Source organism: Sinohyriopsis cumingii, chromosome 3 (assembly GCF_028554795.1).
Source record: "Sinohyriopsis cumingii isolate HCF-2022 chromosome 3, ASM2855479v2, whole genome shotgun sequence".
Lineage (NCBI taxonomy): Eukaryota > Metazoa > Mollusca > Bivalvia > Unionida > Unionidae > Sinohyriopsis > Sinohyriopsis cumingii.
In genome coordinates this window covers 50,769,705-50,791,410 of record NC_142963.1, presented here as the reverse complement: position 1 = coordinate 50,791,410, position 21,706 = coordinate 50,769,705, and the positions used below count along the sequence as shown (strand labels likewise).

Sequence of the window (21,706 nt, the reverse complement as noted above, 5' to 3'; positions counted from 1 at the left end):
ATAGTTAGTTCCACACAATAAATTTAAAGTGATTAGGTACATGTGCCTATATTTAATGATGCTGACCAGAAATTTTAACAGATAGGATAAAATTCATGATACTGTGTGGAACAAAGTATAGTGTCAACAGACCTGCCAACCCTGACGAGTCCGTCTCACTAATGCAGTTGATTTTTTCCATATGTTTTACCAGTTTTCAGTAAGGTGTAACAAAATATCATAAACTGCTACTGTAAAGCTCGAAAACATAATTAAAAGTTCAGTATTCGAAACATGCAGCGACGATAAACATTATGTTCAACTGAAAAGCTTGTTAAGTACACTTAGATTTATTTACCACTTGTACAGTTGCATAAACTTTAGTTCCAAAGCCTATGCAGCTCAATGGCTTGTTGCTATCTCTCAACTTGACACAATTCTTGGAGATTCTTTTTCCATTTCACATGACCATGGCAATCATATCTCCCACCATGAGGCACACACAAATTGGCACGTGATGTCCAATAAACGTAACTGTGTTCCTTCCAGCTTTTTTGACACACTCAACATAAACGAAACAACTGGGTTTGACTGTACTAGCAAAATGAAGCAATTTTCAATGTCCATTAGCATATTTTGTGTTTTGAATAAAAAATATCACTACCAAGAAACTTCTAGTTTATTTTTCAGCTAGCAATTTACTGGCATATAATTGTAACCTGCAAAATGCAAGCTTGCTAGCACCAATTTCAAGACCTGATGTGATGAAATTCCAGATGTACATATATCAGGGTTCCTACCACAATTTTTACAATGATTTAAGACCTTTTCTAGACCAAAAAATAAATTTTCTTAGACCTAATAATGTGAAAAGTTTATTGACCTGCATAACCAACATGATGCTTTAGTGTCAAGTTTGGAAGGCCCTATCCAGGTTTGGAAGTCATCAGCTTCTTCCCACAAGGGTTATAGACACAATGTCCATCATCATCATCATCATCATCATCATCATCAGTCTCATGACCTAGTGTGATTGTTGAGGCACTGTGCTGCTGAACATCTGACCAGTTCCCTCCACTTGTCTCGATCATGTGCCACCTGTGTCTCCGCAAAACTTTTCCTGGTCCATTCTGTGATGTTGTCAGTCCACTTTTTTCTCTGTCTACCTCTCCTTCTGCCACCCTGGATGCTGCCCTGCAGGACTGTTGTGCATAGACTGTTGGCTCTAGTGACATGGCCATACCATTTCAGCTTTCTCTTTTTGACGGTGGTGAGGAGGTCCTCATATTGGCCCACATCGCACCTGATGGTGTTATGCACTTCTTCATTTGTGATGTGGTCCATGTAAGAGATGCCAAGGATGGTTCTGTTGCATCTCATTTCAAGTGACTGAATTCTTCGTTGTAATTCTGCTGTCAGGGTCCATGCCTCACATGAGTACAAAAAGACTGAGATGACTAGAGCTCGCAATAGTCTGATTTTAGTTTTCAGACAGATATTCTTGTCTCTCCAGATGGGTCTTAGCTTTGACATAGCTGCCATTGTTTGTGCTGCTCTTGACAAAATTTCTGCTCTTGATCCCTCTTCAGTGATTATGGAACCAAGATATTTGAACTGGCTCACTGTTTCCAATTCATGTCCTCTGACTTCGATCTTGGCTGTGATTTGTTTGCCACTATTTGTCATCAGTTTTGTCTTCTCAGTGCTTATCTCCATGTCAAATCTGGAAGATGTTTCATCCAGGTTCCTCACTAAGGTGGCTAGCTCGTCTTCACTGCCTGCCAGTCCATCAATGTCATCTGCAAAGCGGAGGTTGGTGATGTTACGCCCTCCAATGCTGACTGTCCCACAGTGGTTTTCCAGGGCTTCGCTCATGATGCGCTCTAAGTAGATGTTGAAAAGCGTGGGTGACAGAAGACAGCCTTGACGCACTCCCACTGTTGTCTGGAACCAGTCCCCCAAAGCACCTTGGGCAATTACTGCACTGGTAGCCTTGGCGTACAGCTGCTTGATGGTACTGATTAACTTTTGACCCATGTTATACTTCTTCATTGTTGCCCACAATGCCTCATGCCACACTCTGTCCACAATGCCTCATGCCACACACAATGTCCAAGCATTATTTAAATATCAGGTCCACACAAGGCACACAAAAAGATCGGTCCAAGAATGTCAAATCAAATAAAATCCAATGAAATTAAAATGAATACTCACAAGCACAACACAAAACCTAATCCATGAAACAGGGTTAATACAGATCAGGACAGCTGAAATTCAAGGACTTTTTAATGACCAGTTTCCAGGTTCAATGACTACTTACAGTATCTCGTGTTCTGCTTAAGATACTAATTTAAATACAAGAAACAAATACAAAACCAATAAAGAAATAAATAAATGTTGTTGTTGTTGTTGTGGGGTTTAACGCCATTTTTCAGCACACGATAGGCTATATATGGCGGCCAGTATTAATGGTGGAGGAAGAACCCGGGAAAACCCCAGAAAGAACCACCGACCCACGAGAAGCTACTGGCATGCTTTCTCACATACCTACATTGGCTGAATCTGAGACTCGAACCGGCGCAGACAGAGGTGAGATGGCAGTGATCCGTAACGGAGAACACTTTAGACCACTCGGCCACTCGGGGCCCCATAAATAAATGTAATATGAAAGGGAAATTGTATTTAAAAAGAAACTTGTTGTAATCCAGATGTTAGCCATAGCTCGTTAGCTTCTATACTTTCTTCTCCAGCTGCAACTCTAGTGCTTTCACTTCAGAGATGCTACCATGATTTTATCTAATGGGGGGGGGGGGGAGAACAAAAAGGAGGGAGGAGGAAATAGCCATAGTTTTTACTATGTAACTAAAAACACAATATCCATCTATCTTTCTTCAAGATACACTCTGTTAGAGCCTAATGAAATAAAAAATCTTTAAAAGATGTTACCTCTAGTTGTATATGCATTAATTGGTTGATTGTTCTGAGCTTAATTTGTTCCTCACCAGTGTATGAATACTGTTCTATGCTTAGACGCCCCTGCTGATGGGGCATATATAAAGCTAGTTTAGCCATCTGGAACAAGTTTGGAAACTGTTCCTTATGTTTATTATGTACATTTTTTCATTGCTCATAGGTAGTCTTTTTGAAACTTAGCTCCAAAATAAGATTTTTCATTAAAACTTTTCTTAAATCACTTGTTCTAATAGTGCTATTTTGATCAAACAAATATATTACTTCATAATTTTATTTTTAGATTATTTATTAAATTGATCTGAGGCTATAAGGAGCTATGCTCAAGGTAATTTGAACGATGTATTTTTAAGGAAAACTGTTAACTTTCTTGGATTTACCCTCATTATTACATATTTATGTTTTTGTTTTCTTTTTCCACTCTGACTTTAAGATATTATGCCAAAAGCTGATTAAAAATTGAAATCACAATATTCTGACTTGGGAATTAGCAAACTTGTTAAAAATATAATCTTTTTATAGTATATTAACTTAAATAAATTTGTGATATCCCTACATTTATTCAAGTGAACTGAGAAGACAGTGAAACATATACCCATGTTATTCCTATCTAGGATAATTTGGCGGTAAACCGTCCACAAATGTACGTTAGAATTCACCTTGCATTGATTTGCTCAGAAAAAAAAACATACAATCCATGTGAATCAAAGAATATAAATCCATGTTACTATTCATTGTTTAAACTGTACTCTTTCTTTTCCTGTAAGCTAAGTAGTAAAAAAAAATATCCTGGCGATACATTAAGACACTTCCTCAAGAATATGAATGAGTTAATCCGTGTTTATAAGTCCTGAGATATTTGCAAACAATCGCCAAATGAACAGGCCAGAAGTTTACACCTTGTATGCTGGTGATCAGACCTATTAAAATTACGTATCTGTGTTTTAAAAGTTATGAATTTGTTATATGGTGTGCTTCAAAATGATGTCAGTTCCGGTTCTGATTACATGCATGACCAACTTAGTTCAAAGCTCAATTTCAGTAAAGCTGCATCAGCTAAAATTATAACTTTTAACACTTTTCTAGATCCAATAATTTTATGTAATTTATAGCTTTAAAATAAAATGCCATCACTATCATCAGCCAGCAGACTAATTTGCCTAACAATCATCAAATATGAACCCCACCAGGATTTGGCCTTTAGGATTGTCTATGTAGCCCGTATTTTAAATGTGCATTTGTAAAACTTCCTCGGAGCATGGTTCGAACAATGACAGATTGTCTTTTCCAGGACCCAATATGACAATTAAACTTAGTGAAGGGAAAGGGTGTTAATGACATCATGTGAAAGGGAACACAAATTTAAGACTTTTTACAGACTTTTTAGTCATTTTTAAACTTTTCCAGACCTCTTCAAGGCCTGGAAAAGCAATTTTCAAATTTAAGACTTTTTTTCTCCAGAATTTCAGACCAGTGCAAGAATATATATATATATACACACACACACACACACTCACAACATAATAATAACCACATCAAAAACAATGTCCTCTAGTACAACAAGAAAATGGATGAGAACCAAGCTGCCCAATGCGATTCAGACAAGTCTGAAAACAAGTTAATCAAGATGAAATCTTTTGCATTAGGTTATCTTTCTAAACCAATGGATAGCATTTTAAAATAGTGATGCTAATTAAAAAGTAAATGTAAAGAATTGCAAAAAAAAAAGGAAAAACATAAGATAAAGCCTTCCAAAAATAACCTTAACATATAGAGTAGTTTCTAGCTCAAGTTCCAATTTTTCAACAATTGTCTCGCTGGGTAGAACTAGACACCTCGAACAAGGATGTGTTTCATGATCAGGTTATGCCTTTCAAAAGTTAATCACAAATCAGGTATGTGATCCTACGTACATTGTTGCACCTAGAATCTCAAGGGCAGGGGACATAATCCACCAGTACTGATTAACAAAAGATAATGTTATTTGCACTGACAGTTTTGCCACCTTTACTTTTGTCATCTGAAATGCACTATCAAGATACCTTTGGACACACCATTATAAACAAGCTATTAGTTGTGAAGTCACCCATAAAAATCATTTACATGTTCAGATATCTCCTAAGAGTGGCTCAATAGAATTTATCATTTTGGATCATGCTCTTGTTTAACTTTAGCATTCACTCATCATCTACTAGCATTTATTGTAATAATTCCCATATTTTCTTACTTAGATTTCCTTCCAAACAAAATATAATTCAATGTTTAAATGCCAAACTGTATTCTGCAAGTTTTGAATCCCAAACCCAAAGTCACATTTGTCACTAATTTAGCCTCAAAAATAGTGACAAAAAATCTTGAATGTCCTTATTGCCTAAATGCACAGGAGTAAAGATCTGGGGGTCACAGGACAAAAGTTTGCATGAAACAACCAATCCTGCCCTTAAGGTGCAATACTGTATATATAACTGACATAATAAAACATCACTGATGGGTTTTATCCTCTGAAGCTTGTTTCTATTCCAACATTTTGCCCAATATATAGAACATACTAATGTATAACATTAGAATCTTCGATTTGGAAACAGGTGAACGCAGGTTTTATGTCTGCTCTTTCATTATCCCTAATACCAATGTCACTAGGGAGCCAACAATTCAGAATACTTTTCATCAGATTGAGTGAATAATGTTAGTTCACGATTTGCAATATTAATGGGGAGGAAAAATGTGTAGGTTATGCAAGGCTTTCATGGTGGAAAAGGAATCCTAAAAGACAATGAAATTTTGGAGTTTTTTGGCTTTTCATATTAGTATGGTTGCAATATCTACCGTAAAAATGAAGCTTTAACTACAAACCAGCTGGAGATGGTACAATGGGATGTTGCAATACTATCTCTAACCCTGCCAGGAATGCTAAAAGTATGTCATTTTCTTTTCTTTAAACTTTCATCATTTGAAAATGAAAATTAAGAACATTACCTAGACTTCCTTTTGGAGCGTGATCTTGACCTGGATCTTTTGGGGCGAGACCGTGACCTGGATCGGGACCTCCTGGTTCTCTTTCTGGAATGCCTTGACCTGGATTTTGACCTAGATCTGGACCTAGTTCGGGACAAAAATTGCAAAATAATACAATGACAGTTACCACTGCAGTCATACTAATGGAGACTTGCATCATTCTATAAATAACAGCAGGTATTAAGATGGCTGTACTTAAAAAACAACAACCCAATGTTCTGGTAAAAAAAAAACTGATAGGAAAATGATTCCAGCAAGTGGCAAAAGCTGGTCTTGGATCATTCATATGGTTGGCATCTGCCTAACAGCCAACATGTAGCAGCAGTCAGCCGAGAAATCTGGGTCAGAGGCTTTCTTTAGAAATTTCATCCAAAGCAAACAAACATTCCAAGGTTTCTGTAATTTATTTTATTTTCATGCATTATATATCAACTTAATTTCTCAAAATAATGAAAGGTCCTTATGCCAGAATGTTTTCTGTTTAATTTGGTAATATTCTGCTCACTAGTTTCTGACAAGATGTAACTTGATAGATTTTCTATTTTAGTAATGGCTATTATTTCTGACAGCAGACAGACATTATTTGTAAAAAATATCTGAAAGGCCTTCAAGCCAGGATGCATTCGTACAAAATCGGACTAATTCTCCTGAGAGGTTGATCTGAAGAAGTTGTTTGAAAAAAAACAATTCTACTTTTTTTTTATTTATCTGATGGCACATTTTTGAAAACTTGTACACATTGGAACCATCTTGGATATTTAGACCAAATTTGGCAAAAAAATATTTTTATACATGTCAGAGTCAATATGATTACAAAATGTCTGTAAGTGCAGTCAAATATTCTTCACAATGGCTTTTGACCTTGAACATGGTATCATGCACATCAAATCACTTCTTCCCACATCAAGATAAAATACCCACATGCCAAATATATTTAAAACTCTAACAAGTTTATTTGGGGTCAAAATCAGTTCAGTCAAGGTTTTCATCAGATATACACCCACAAACATAGTTTGAAAAAATTCCATTTGCAGGTTATGTTATTATGCTTAGGGCTGTTCCAGTAAAACATATCCCACCCAGGATAGGCACTTCAAAAAAACTTCTGTAGGAGGATGTATTTCAAACTATTTTGATCTGTCAGTGGAAGGCTGTTAGGAAAAACACTTCTGTGGTGGGTTGTGTTAACAAAATGAGAAATTGCTGGTGGGGTTGTCAGAACAAAGAAAAAAACCCGAATATATATTTAAAATCACATCTAAAACATTGGGTCAGAAAATGATGCCAGTACACACGAGTGCATGTAATTTGCACGAATTCGCGTACTTTTAAAGCAGTGATACGCATTCTGCAAATTACGTCAATGTCGCGGATATAAAACGTGCTTTGCACAGTATGCAATTTTTTATTAAACTTTTAACTTTAAAAGTGCATTTCACGATGTAATTCACACTGCCAGTAGCAGTCTCACAGTGCTTGATGCAACATCCAGATAGCTGGATACTTCGGTTCTACATAAATGGCTGTTAAACTAAATCTGTTTGGTTCATTGGGCCCTGGAACAAGCATTTTATGGTAGTTTTAACATTACTTTCATCATGGAAGTCTTCCAAATGTGTTTCAAAGAAGGGCCGCACAGGAAACCAAAATGGCTGAATCCCAACAGGGTTTGTCTTCAGACGACGTTTTCAGTTGGCAAATACTTGCTGGTGATAGCTATGATGACAATGAATTTCATGTATATCAGTGTGTGATTTCGATTTTTAACATAGCTTTAACAATTTTTCAGTCATATAGCTATAATGTCTGCAGTGTGGCAGTTTATAGTGATGTCTAGCACTGGGGCATCATGCCGTAGATGTCCTACCCAGTCACATTATCCTGAAACCAGTCCCAACACTAACCTCTTAATGATGAGTGCCATGCGAGGCAGTTTAACGTTAGTACCATTTTTTTAAAGTCTTTGGTAAAACTTGGCTGGGGTTTGAACCCAAGACCTCGTGCTTCCAAGGCAGATGCCCTAACCAATAGGCCACCGGAGCAGTCTCAAAATACTGAACTCCTTTATGAATTCCCGTAATCACTGATGCAGTATCAGCTGAAAACCCCCATACAGTTCTGCCAACTTATGTTTATTCAAAGATTTTTCAACCAAATAAAAACGTTTTCTCTGGCAGAATCTACTGCTAATTCTGGTAATGAAAGAAGAGCACTCAGACTTTGCCCTTTCCACTGTCAAAGTCTCTTACACAGACTGGGTACAACTCTTTGTCATAATCAATACTCCCGTCTGTTGCAATACTAAATGGCCCAATTTTCATGGCTTCTGCAATTTTAAGTGACGTATCTTCTGCTAAACACCTAACAATGTTAGATGATTTTGTTCTTGCACATGCATATTTTCTGCAACTTTGGAATCAGGAAACACCCATTTTGAACAAAGGACCAATGTAGTCTTCTAAAGCTAGGGATAGCCTGTGTTTTATTAAGAACTTGGTAGATAATGCCTCTGCATTTATAAAATTCGTGTCCACAATTTAGTTCTGCTGTAAATAAGAAATTACCTTAGTACTGGAGTTAGTAAAATGAGCTAATTCAAGGTTTCTTCATTTTACCACCATGACCAATATTAGAACCCTTTCCATGCAACCTGCAAGTGGCATGAAGCTGCCCTAGAATGGAACACTATATTGTGTAATTCATGTATTCATCTCTGAATCGGTTTTTCATCTTTCTCAAATCCATTTGTTAAATTATTTGTTAAATATTTTTTTCTCTAACACACGCATCGACTAAAATAAATCTGACCTGACTCTTAGCGCCAAATACCTACAGACTGCTTCTGTACCAGATATGAATTAGAACAAAGAATCTGCGAGCAAAGATTACAAGTTAGAAAACCAGTCTGTTCTCTCCTAACTAAGCCATACAGCTGCTATAAATAGAAATGTAGGTCAAATATTGAAAGTAGAAACCAGCATGTTTCTTGGAAATAGGGCGACTGCTATAAAAAAAGAACATAATACTGTTAGAAAAGTGCATGCAAGTATTAGTCAATCAGTATGTGGGTTTCATTTATCTGACTAGCGTACTCTCATGTCGTAGTTACATAGAAGCCATCTGTTTTAGAATACGGTCTGTGGGATTATTGGGATGTTAATTAATATGAGAAAACAAATTAATTTTTTTGGAAGGGGATATACACCAAAAATATTCATTCAAATACAGTTATGGATAAGGCATAATTTAGTGAAAAAAAGGTGTAACGATTACACCAAAAGCATAATGGTTAGCATGTATGTGTCGACTATGGTGCCATATTTTAGGGCCATACCATATGATCACTTGGCCTCATAGCAAGAGGACTTCAAATAACATGGCAGCTAAAGAATAAGCTAAAGAGTAACTGAGGAATATGTGGGAAAGTCTGTTCTGGGTGAAGAATTTTTATTTCATCAGAAGGATCAGATTTTATGTACATACTATATGCTGTGACACCCCATTTGATTAGGAATGCTTTTGATAGAGATTAAAATCTAAAACCATCGAACATTATCATTAGGATTGGAATCTCAAAACAAAAACAAAAAAACACACACAGAGTTTAGTTAACCAAGAAAACATTGTAAGAAGCAATTCTAGTTTCATCCTAATCCCCATGTCCAAAAATGGAAGGTTCTTGGTCATTCTGCATGTTTGCCTTGGACTCGTGTTCAGCAATATAAAAAACTTGAGTACTGTAGCTGAATTTTCTTTTTTTAAAATAAAGTTATTGAATTTCCTTCCAAGAATAAAAAACACACCAAAATGATAAATAATGCAATCAATAACCTTCTCTTCCGACTTCTACTGCGACTGCTCTTCCTGCGACTCTGACTTCGACTTTTACTTCTCTTCCTACTCTGACTGCGGCTATTACTCCTGCTTTTCTTGACAAGTTCTTCCTCCTTCTTTCGCTCCTCCTCTCGTGCCTTTCTAAACTCTTCCCTCTCCTTTTCACGTTGTTCACGCCGATCAGCCACACTTTTCTGTGAAGGGATATAAGGAATTTAACCGACCTGTTTATAACTGTTAACAAACTACTGTAAACAAACTGACGTAATAATATTAACCTCCAATAAAGGTACAATGAAATTTGAGAATACATGGAGAAATTTCAAGACAAGTTATGAGATTTGAATTTGCCAATGTTTTCAGTGCTCAAAAACTGGATGGCATGATGCCCAATGACTCATGTATTCTAAATGAGCTCTTGTCAAAAAATAAAAAATGTTACCTAATTTGCCAGTAGAAACATTTATCATGTGAATTACGTTTTTCATTCTGAAGGACTCTAAAGGCATCGTCAAGTTAATATTTCAAGATTCCTTAACCTTGCAAAATCATCTGCTTGCATCAAAAGAAATAAACTTGTATACAAAGCCAAGTTTGTGACCTACAAATTTGTAATAATACAATTCTCTTCTAGTTTTTCATTGGTTACCTATAAATTTTTGTCCCTTGTTCATGCTGAGAGCTTTTGCAATTGCTTGTAAATTAAGCTTAACCAGCAGATTAATGACTAATCAACAGTAAACCAAACTGAAGGTAAAGTTAACATGAGCAGATGTATATGGTACAATGTTTGAAATCATGTCAGTTATGAGCCCTACTAAAGCATAATGTTAATGAGAGGGCTGTCTCATGAATACAAAACATTTAGCACATAGTACACTTTACATATAGTGTGTGCAGTTTAAATATTTGATATTACCACTCATAAACATATCACTTTAGGTGATTCTGATTGGTGTAAATAAGCCCATGAAATTCTTGCAGTATTCTCTTTACTGATTGGCTGTGATCACGGGAAAATTTTCTTTACATAAAGCTTGGGGAGCTTATTCATTTTACTAACGCTATGAACATTCTGGTGGCCATTTTTCGAATAAACTGCTCAAAGGGAATGGAGAAAAAAAATGTAATGTCTTTCTGAAGATGATGAATTTAACCCACTAGGACTTGTTAAGCATGTATTGCCTATCATGTGCTGAAAAAAACCCACCTTAAACCCCAAACAAGAACAACAACAAATAAAATTAAGAATATTGGTCAATTGATATGGTGCACAAGGGGAGGGGTGGGTGGTAATATTGTAACAAGGATTTCACACTATATACAAGAGCAGTTTAAGAAGCATATAAAGTCAACTCTGTTTATAGAAGAAAGTAGACATAAACTGGCCTATCAAACCACAGTATTGTTTAAGTGGTAAAATAGCTCAAATGATCTAATGTCTCTTATGTGATGCAATTCTGACTGCCTCCTGTTCCAAATCAATTAATGCAAATATCTGGTCTCAAATACATTACAGTAAATATGGAATTTCTTTAGCCTTTAAATTTTTTTTCTCGCATGAATGTCCAATAACTTCCAGTGACATACCTATGGTATCAACACTGCTACATTGATAGTCTAACCTCAATGAATTAAACTATCTAACATCACATGGAACTTCCATACACAATCTTTGTTGTAAAATGATGTTCTCTGAGCCAATTGTTCAATTAAATCTGAAGGATAAAGACTCTTTTGATTCTAATTTGTAAAAGAAAATCTTTTAAATTTTATTGGTTATAAAACTGCAAAAAACAAAATCAACCACGTTTGGGACCATTTTTTTATGCATAACAAATGAAAGGTAAATCTGAGTCTGAATGAACAAAATTATTTCCTCTACTTTCTATTTCCATTAAAATAAAAAAACTGTAATAATCAGAATCTCAAATTGGTAATGATTTAACATTAAATTTATGAAACTCGTTTAAAAATATCCAGTTTTTGCGACCCAAGGCATGTGCTTTTCACCATTATGCTAACCCACATCATTTCTAAGGGGCACAGAGGACGACCAAAATAATTAAGTCCACTGCTGTACTGAATAATCCTGTCGGAAACCAACTTGATGAGTTTGACGATCCAATTACATAAACATGAAGTCAAACTAGATTCTGGCTGGTGATAAACTCCATACACAGGTGGGCAAAAAGCTGGGATGGATGAAGGTCAGACTTTGTCCCAGTTCAACAGAAAAATTTGATGATTAAAAAGTGAGAGAAAATCATTTCTGACTCTGAGAAGAATAGAACTTACCATATGTTTGAGGAGGATGTCATCCAGCCATTGTTGTAAATGAAGTCAACCAGGTGATGACAAAATTTGTACCCTGGTAAAAACCCAAGGGCTGATGTTGAGGCCAAAGGGTTGGACTCTGAACTAATAAACTGTGTCACAGTAAGCACAACTGAAATTTTGTATGCAGGGTGGAGTGGGACATGAATATATATGTTGGTCAGATCGAGACTGACAGCATACTTGTCCCTTCGGACAGAGAGGCAGATTGATCTCACCGTTTCTATCTTGAATTTCAGTGGGGCAATGAATTGGTTGTGGCAAATGAAGTTGATGATCAGCCTCAACTTGTCATTCGCTTTCCAAATAATTAACAGCCTGGAACAAAATACCAGCAATTGTGGTCTTTGCAGAATCTCTACACCTGCTTGTTGATGAGTGGACATGTTTACGGGTAATAGGTTTAAAGGTAGAGAAACTTCATTTCTAACAGCTCCTGTATAACTGCCTCCTAGGTAGGTTAGACTCATCTCTTGGCACTGGGTGAGGATTGATACTGGTGCAGATCTGACTGAAAAGATCCCTTGCACCAAGGCCACTTAACAGCCCTTCACGCTGGCAGGGGTAGAGTTGTTGTAGGGTTTAATGCCATTTTTCAGCACACAATAGGCTATACATGGAGGCCAGTATTAATGGTGGAGGAAGAACCCGGGAAAACCCCGGAAAGAACCACCGACCCATGAGAAGCTACTGGCAAGCTTTCTCACATACCCAAGGTGGCTGAATCCGAGACTTGAACCCACGCAGACAGAGGTGAGATGGCAGTGATCCATAATGGAAAGCGCATTAGACCACAGGGGCAGAGTGATTCCAAACGCCTGTGTGGTTTAGCGGCAAGTTGGAGTGGCAGTTCCTGAGCTACCTGCCTCCTAAATTCTTCGATTGTTCCAAAGCAATGATGACTCAAACTGGGTTGTCCATAAAAAGAGGTTATGATGAGACTTGAGTGACATGGACTGCAGACATGCTGTATCAGGTATAAGTTGGCTGAAACTGTAAAGTCATTGGCCATAGTATGGTGAGCTGCCCGATTATTGACCCTACCAAATTTGGTCACCACCTCCGAAGCATGGCTATTGCTGAGATTTATCTGCGAGTCTGAAAATGGCAATTAGGCTGAATCTAACATTGAAGAAGTAGCAACTACATATTGAACCAGCTCTGATGTGGAATGGAACACATTTTATCCACTTTATAAAACATTGTGCTGACATATGAACAGCTGCTATATTCTTGTTAAGGGATGGGAGATCAGTATGGAAGCATTTGAGTTTTATACCAGGGAGATGAAAATGTCATCGGAACACGGCTTTCAGAAAAGAAAGACTTAGAGTTGCCAATACTACCCAAAAGCCAGCAGGACAGTGTCTCTTCCTCTCCTTGAGGTCCTCTGATTCTTAAACTTTATAGTCTTGAGCAGAAGTAGGGAATGGAGGGCATTATGAAGTAGCCAACAGCCTATAAATGTCCTTGACGGTGGCTGTAAAGCTAAATTCACTCCTTTAAAACAGTCGGACCTGAGCATGGCTGATCTGAAGGAGTCTTGTCACGCTCACTGTGTATCAAGTCACAATCTGGATCTGCTTGCAGCTCAGGAGAAGTCATTCCAGAGAGGCATCAAAGACTCAATTCCATCCTCTTTGAAAATGTTTCCAGCTCTCCCACGTGGACATGCAATGAACATATTTAAGTCTGGCACTGATTGGAACTGCAGGCTGCTTTGCCTGGCGAATGGTGGGCTGAGTGCTTACTGTATAGAAGACAGTCTGGCTATCAAAGGTACCAGCTGCTCCAACGGCCTGGTGGAATTGTCAGATTTCTCCACATAAATCTCCATTTTAGTAAGGGTATGTTGGCGATGTTGCAGTTAGATGGAAGGATCTGTCACTAAGATCCTGTAAATCACAGTTGTTTGGACCATTTCAATGAAAATATCCCCATGCTGAACAGGCTGGTGATGGTGCATTTGTATTATGCATTGGATCCAAATGATCCAGTACAAACCCCATGTGTCCTGATTTAGAAGCCTGAAGACCATGCTCAGACAAGCAGTGCAAATTGTGCTTGCTGGGCTGCCTAAAATGGGTGGTGGTGAACTAGTTGGTTGGAGAGTTTTCTCAAACGGTCTCCCATACTGGAGTCTGTGACAGCTGGCTGGCCAGTAACAGTGTGGTGGTATAATGAATTTGATCCAAGGATCCGGCACAAACCCCATGCATCCAGACTTACAGGCCTTGAGGCCATGCTCAGATATACAATGGGACTTACACCAATGGTCTGCCCGAAATTGGTGGACACTCCTCCAGTGAGTCAAACTTTAGATTGTCTTCCTAGACTTGTTCCATCTTTCCTTTCCTTCAATGCCTTGTGGACTATTGTTCTGAACTTGCATTTCATGCATTTAGTAGACATTTCTCCTAGACACAAGAGAAAACAAAGCGTAAATTAGCAATTCAGCATCTTACAAACTAGCTAATACTGTAGCCCAGACTTCCTCTGACCACATATTACGAATGCTGCATATTATAGACAATATACACTTTGTATATACAAGAGTCATGGTAGACTTCCATGCTCTGAATAGCATTTAGATGACATTCTGAGAGAAAACAAAGCATAGAGTAGTAATTCATCATGTTACTAACTCACTAAACTACAAACACACAGAGGCTTTTCAATAGATGTGTACACTCAGGTTTTGATGTATGGAATTTAAATATGGCCCATTTTGACGAGTGAAAATTCTGACTTGTGCATCGATCTTCTGGTTTAGTTTCTTACTAAGAATGTGCTGTTGATAACAAATTCACTGTATGAGGAACTGACATCTGCTCGACAACAGTTTACACTTTGACGGCCAATAATATCACACCAATGGAAGACATATATGAACAGGGCAAAGCTAACGCAGGTTAAGCTGAATTAGGTTGAATTCTTTTGAGATTACATTTGAAGTTTATGATAAAGGAAGAGGAAACAATTATGATCAAATATCAGAACTGGTATAACTGGACATCAAATTATAATCAACTGGTCAGAATTGAGCATATGGCAGCCCACGAAGCTGGTTGTCAGGGTGTGGACCAACTTAAATAATGTTACTGGCAATTAATTTGCTTCATTTGGCAGAATGTTTAAAACTTCTGAATTATTTATGACTTCACTGGATTCATTTCTGATAACATATTGCCACTTGTTTGTGCTTTAAATTATAATCAGCTAGACAAAAGGAGAATATATGGCTTCTTGTAAAGCCAGTTTTCAGCATGTGATTGTGTTTTATTGTTGATCTGCTTCAAATGGCAAAATGTCTAAAACTTCGAGTGTTTTAATTAATGTATCATTCAGAAAAAATTGAATGGACACAACACTGTGCATAAATCTGAACTTTAAGATCCCAACAGTGCAAAGTTTATTTTCTTTTCTGGCTCAGTCTTGGAAACAACCTGTCAGTGGCCCTCAGACTCCAAAGGAACAGAATGATAGTGTCAGCTCCAAGGAATAGGAGAGTCAATCTCCGTGATTTAAATTTTGACCTTTAAGATTTTGGAGTCAAGGGTTAACTGACTCTTCAGTTTTGAAATCTATTGAGAACCCTGTGTGTGTGTGTGTGTGTATATATATATATATATATATATATATATATATATAGCCTGTTACTAACGGAAAATGAAAAAGTTAGTGTTGCATTCGATACTTACAGACTATGTTTTGAACTTTTGCCTTTAATGTATTGGTTGACATTTCTACAAAAACAACAGGTGAAGGGAAAACAAAGCAGCATTATAGCAACTTGCTAAAACCAACTCCATTACTAACTCATACTGACCTTCCATGAAGTCAATGATACACAGATTGAAATAGACAAAGTCCCTAAAAGTCTCAAATCATTCAAATTTCTCAGAATTGTAAATATAATGTACACAACTTGCAGCAGAATGATTAATCCAGACACTACATTCAAAAGGAATGTTGGATGGTTCAATTAGAACACAAAATGGCCTGGATTGTTGGAGGTTAAACTGTATGATGTTACCAATACAGCACTTAAGCTAATAATCAGTGACACCTGGCAGAGGCAAGGGGAGGTAATAGGCAAGTTATTACCTTTTGTCTATAGGAGATAGAAAAGATACTGTTCGTCCTCCAGTAGGCCGAGATTCGCGAGTCATCATGCTAATATTCCTAACATAATGTGATTGAGGAAGATATATGAAGAATAGAATTTCCTGGATTCAAAATAAAACCATTTCTTTCTTTCACCGTTGAGTGCAGAAAACGTCTCTGGCATTTTTCAGTAATAACAAGACTTTCAAATATGCTGCAGTACACATACTGGACATCTACTTGGCACCATTATCATTTAGGACAAAGTAGACATTAGAAATCTTTTGGTAAGAACTCCATGTCATAATGATCATCCATTCAGAAGTTGTTGTTGTTATAGGGTTTAACGCCATTTTTCAGCACAAGATAGGCTATACATGGCGGCCAGTATTAATGGTGGAGGAAGAACCGGGAAAACCCCGGAAAGAACCACCGACCCACGAGAAGCTACCGGCAAGCTTTCTCACATATCCACATTTGCCGAGCCTTGGACTCGAACCCACGCAGACAGAGGTGAGATGGCAGTGATCCGTGACGGATAGCGCTTTAGACCACTCGGCCACTCGGGGCCCCCCATTCAGAAGTAGCAGTGAGAAAGATTTTTAGGAAGCCATTGTGGCAGCTATATTGGATGTATGACTGGTACCATTTCCTTTTAGGACCAACTAGGTAACATAAGAAGTCTATCAGTGAAAACCACATGTTGATATAGCCATTCATTTGGAAAGGAGTAGAGATAATATTTCCAAGACGCAACTCCATTCTGGATAACTAGCAATAAAAATATTTTCAAGATGGCTGCTATGGCTGTGAGCAGCAATAATTTAAGAACAACTGGACATCATAAGATGAATTCTGGTGAAAATCTCATGTCAATATGAATTTATGCTGAAGCTAAGCTGTAATAAGATTTTTAAGATGGCTGTCATGGTGGCCATATAGGATGTCAGATCAGCTTCATATTCATTTAGGACCAACGGGATATCATAAAAAGTCTTTTAGTGAACTCATGTTGATATGACCATCCATTTCTGAGGAATAGCAATAAGATTTTCAATATGGCTGCTGTGGTAGCACTACTGGTTGTCACATCAGCACCATTCTCATTTAGGACCAACTGTGCTTCATAAGAAGTCTTTTAATGAAAACATTTGTATATGACCATCCATTCAGGATAAGTACATGTCAGATTGGCTGTTTTGATTTAGGATAAGCAAGGTATCTGAAGAAGATTTTTTAGCAAAACCCCATGCTGATATGACCATCCTTTCTGGAATAGTTTTAACATTTTCTAGATGGCCACAGTGGCAGCCATATTGAATGTCCAAGCATCATCATTTTCATTTAAGGAGCAACTAAACCATGGGATAAAAGTGTGTGTAAAGTTACAAGGCAATTCTGCAAGTAGTTTAGGAGAAGTAGTGATAACAAACCTGTACTAATGGACTGAAGGATGACAGGCGGATGACAGGCTGTTTCATAAACTCACATGGTTTTCACACGATTTATGACCAGAAGAGCTAAGTATGGAGTAAACAATGCTTGTAATGAAAGTCACTTATAATTTTGTATTTTTAAGTACACTATTCTGAAAGACAACCAAAGAAAATGAGTCAGTTGAAAGCCATTTTTTTTTACATTTTTAAAAAAAAATATTAGGGATAGCCATTTTCGTGTTATTTTCATTTTCGTTTGTACAGTTGTATAAGGTCTTTATATATGGATGCTCTGCTCTGCCAGTTTTTGAGAACTAGCTGAAAACAGCAATAGTTCATGGGCACTGGTTAAACATCTGATGCCACCTAACTTGCAGCCAGTAACCCAAAACATAAGAGTGATGCTCAACTGGATGAATTTTTTCTGCAAGGAATTCAATAAAAGATAACTATTTTCCATTGTCCATTTGAGATTGAATGCCGTTCAAATTTGGAGGACATGGCCCTTGTGTTTATATATTGGTGCTCAGATCTGAACCATTTAAATACTGCAAGAAGTGTCTGAGTGAAAACAAATCCATGTCAATGTAACTATTCTTGCAAGAAGGGTAGTGATTAACACAAATTTTGAGATGCCCAATATGGTACCATGTTGGAGGTCAGATGACCACCATTTTCCTTCAGAAACAGTTACATTACTTCCAATACTGGTGTTTAGATAACACTCCATGTCGATAAGACCATCCATTCAGGAGAAAAGATTTTCAGGATGGCCATCAAGTCCGCTGTCTGGGGGTTAGATAAGCATCATGCTATGGCCATCTTTTTGGGAAATGTAGCTGTTACAAATTTCTCTGAAAAAAATCTAGGACCATCTGGTCAGAAGAACTAGCTACAACATTTTCAATATGGTTATCATCATGGCCATACTGAAGGTTTGACTGTACCATTTACAATGCGTATTTAAATAATAAAGCAAGTCGTAGTGAAAACCTTATGTTGCTAGAACTATCAATTCTGGAGATGTAAGATTTAAAAGCTGGCCACTGACTATAAAATTGTATGTCTGATTAGCACCATTTTTACTTCAGATCAACTAGGTATTATAGAAGTCTTACATGCTTGATGGACAACAGTTTCATTTCAAGCATTTTTGTGTAAACCTCCTGTCATTACAATCATCCATTTAGTAGTAGTGTTAACAAGATTTTAAAGATGGCTGCCACACTGGCTATATTGAACACCAGACCAGTACCATCTCCATTTGGGACCAACTAAACAGCATTGGACATCTTTACATGAAAATCCTATGCTGATATCACCATTGATAAAGACAATAATGCAACAAGATTTTCAAGATGGCACCCACAGTGGCCATCAGATGGGAACCATTTTCATCTATGTTGCCTGATAAAACAAGAAGTCTTTTATTAAAAAAAACATGTCAACAGGACATCCATTTAGAAAAAGCAGCAACAGAATTGTGAAGATGGCCACTGTGATGGCCATAATGGATGTCAACTCACCACCATTCTCATTTAGGACCAACTAGATCTTGTTACAAGTATCAGTGAAAATCCCATGCTGATATGAGCATCTGTTCAGGAGTAGTGACAACAATATTTTTAAGACAGCGAGTGTAGCTGCCATATTGGACATTCTAGCAGAACCATTTTCATTAGAACCAACTAGACCATTGGATGATTTTGTATGTAAAGTAAGATAGAATCCTCCAAGTAGTATAAAGAATAATAATAACAAACTTGTGCAAATGTTAAGAGTGACTGACATCAAATGAAAGGCAAACTGGCCACAGAAAAAAATCTTCTGGTTTATAAACAGAAGAGATAATACACCCCTGCCTCTCACACATCCCACCCCTATCTTATGATGGAAATGAGAATACAAAAAAGTGGAAAAAAAAGGACAAAATCATTTCTGAAACATTTCACAGCAAATCACTAAAAACTGCAAAAGCAGTTGCGTTCACAAATTCTATAATATACTGCATCCAGCTACAAGTCAATAAGAGAATTAACTCTCACTACAGGAATATAATCAAGGATTACACAGCACACCTCTAACAAGATTTCATAGTTTGTACAGCTCAGCTTCACAAATGATATGATTCTGTAGCTTTGTAAATTTTCACATGACCATCTTGAAATGTACATAAAATTAATTTGTTTTGTGCATGAATCAAATGTACTGACATAAAGATCAACACCACTTGTTTGATACGTACTGAAAAATACTTATCTGCGACATGTAATCCACCAGGTTGGTCCTGTAATTTGGGGAGTGGGGTGGTTAAAGGGCCAAATGGTCTAAGGCACATAACTTTAGAGATCACTCACACATCTTACCCCTGTCAGCATCATTCTGAATCTCAGCACAACCGATGTTGCAAGTAACTTCATGTGGAGCTGTAATTATTCCTGGGGTCTTCCCAGGTTCTTCCTCCAACAAACTGGCTGCCATGTATAGAAATGTTTTTGCTCTTAACATGTGTTGAAAAAGGCATTAAACCCAACAAAAACCTAAGATAAGCTGGAATTATTAAGAGTCCATTTTTTGTTACAGGACTGGGTGTTTATTGGAGCTTTCATGTGCCACAGGTTAACAAACATCATCTAGTCTTTAAATTATTTTAATTTCTACTTAATGTCTGCTTATATGATCTGTCTACTGAGTAAAATGTAAGCATACAGTGATTGACTAACATGAACATTTTCACATGATGACCATTATATGTACAATGTCTCATGGTGATACATTGAAAACAGATTAGTTGTGTTCAGAGGATTCTGTTAAACACTACATCCTGCTCCAAGTTAAATACAGCAATAGCTAAAATAAAGACTTGGGAGCATTGTTATTTATCAATATGTGCATCTTCTAATGATGATCTAAATATGTACCATGGTTCACAATGATTTAATGAAAACAGAGGTTTGACTTGAAAATTCCAATATGACCCCATCTGTGCTAAGACAAACCATTCTTCTATGAATCTTTTCCCACAATAGGTACAACATGCAAATATGCTTGTAATAATATATAGATGAAATGGAAATCACCAAAATGTTAAGATCTAAAGGCACAAGTGAATCTCAATGGTATCTTTGACCCCGTAAGAAAACTTATAACATTCACTCACTTTTAATTCGTCCAGCTTCTCTCTAATTGTGATGAATCCTAAGTGAAGCTTCCCACCAAAATGATCTGCAAGTCGTCTGTCATTATCATGGATACCTAGGTAGGCAGAGCACACCTCACACACACGCAGCTTCTGTTGCTGATAGCTAGAGGCAGGCATGGAGTTTCTGTACTCCTGCTGCAAACAAAAATCAAGGAAACTTAAGCCAATAGTTATATGAAAGATGAAAATAGTGTGTGTGATTTAGATTTTTAATGTAGCTTTAACAATTTTTCAGTCATATTGCTACAATGTCTGCACAGTGGCAGTTTACAGTGATGTCTAGCCCTGGAGCATCATGTCGCAGACTAGGGGTAGTCCATGTTCTATTATGAAATCTGTACATAATGGCTCTGCATTTATTAGTTCTGCTTTAAAAAAGAAGTTACAAGTTACCTTGGTATTGGAGTTAGTAAAACGAGCTAATTCAAGATTTCTTTGTTTTACCATCATGACCAATATTAAAACTCTTTCCATACAGCCTGCAGTGGGTGTGAAGCTGCCCTAGAAAGGAACAATGACTGTATTGTGTAATTCATGTATTCATCATAAATTGATTTTTCTTCTTTTTCTAATCCATCTGTGGAATTATTTGAAAAACATTTTTGCTCTAACACATGCATCTACTAGAATAAATCTGACTTTACTTTTAGCGCCAAATACCTACAGACTGGTTCTGTATCAGATATGAATTGGAACAAAGAATATGCAAGTAAAGATTAAAAATCATAAAACCAGTCTGTTCTCTCCTCATTAAGCCATACAGCTGCTATAAATAGAAACTGAGGTAAAAAAAAAACAGCATGTTTTTGTAAATAGGGCAGCTGCT

At 37.1% G+C, this 21,706-nt stretch overlaps 1 protein-coding gene across 6 annotated transcripts in view; it reads right to left on the bottom strand.

Annotated features, from left to right (window-relative positions):
- LOC149802840 (putative RNA-binding protein Luc7-like 1) overlaps positions 1–21,706 on the bottom strand; it is a 54,216-nt gene that overhangs the window by 8,015 nt on the left and 24,495 nt on the right. For all 6 annotated transcript variants that reach the window (XM_089952291.1, XM_089952294.1, XM_089952293.1 and 3 more), the window contains 3 exons: positions 20,839–21,015; positions 9,796–9,992; positions 5,926–6,048 (listed from right to left, as the gene is read on the bottom strand). In XM_089952291.1, coding sequence (XP_089808417.1) covers positions 5,926–6,048; positions 9,796–9,992; positions 20,839–21,015 — 497 coding nt within the window. The remainder of the gene's footprint in view (positions 1–5,925; positions 6,049–9,795; positions 9,993–20,838; positions 21,016–21,706) is intronic.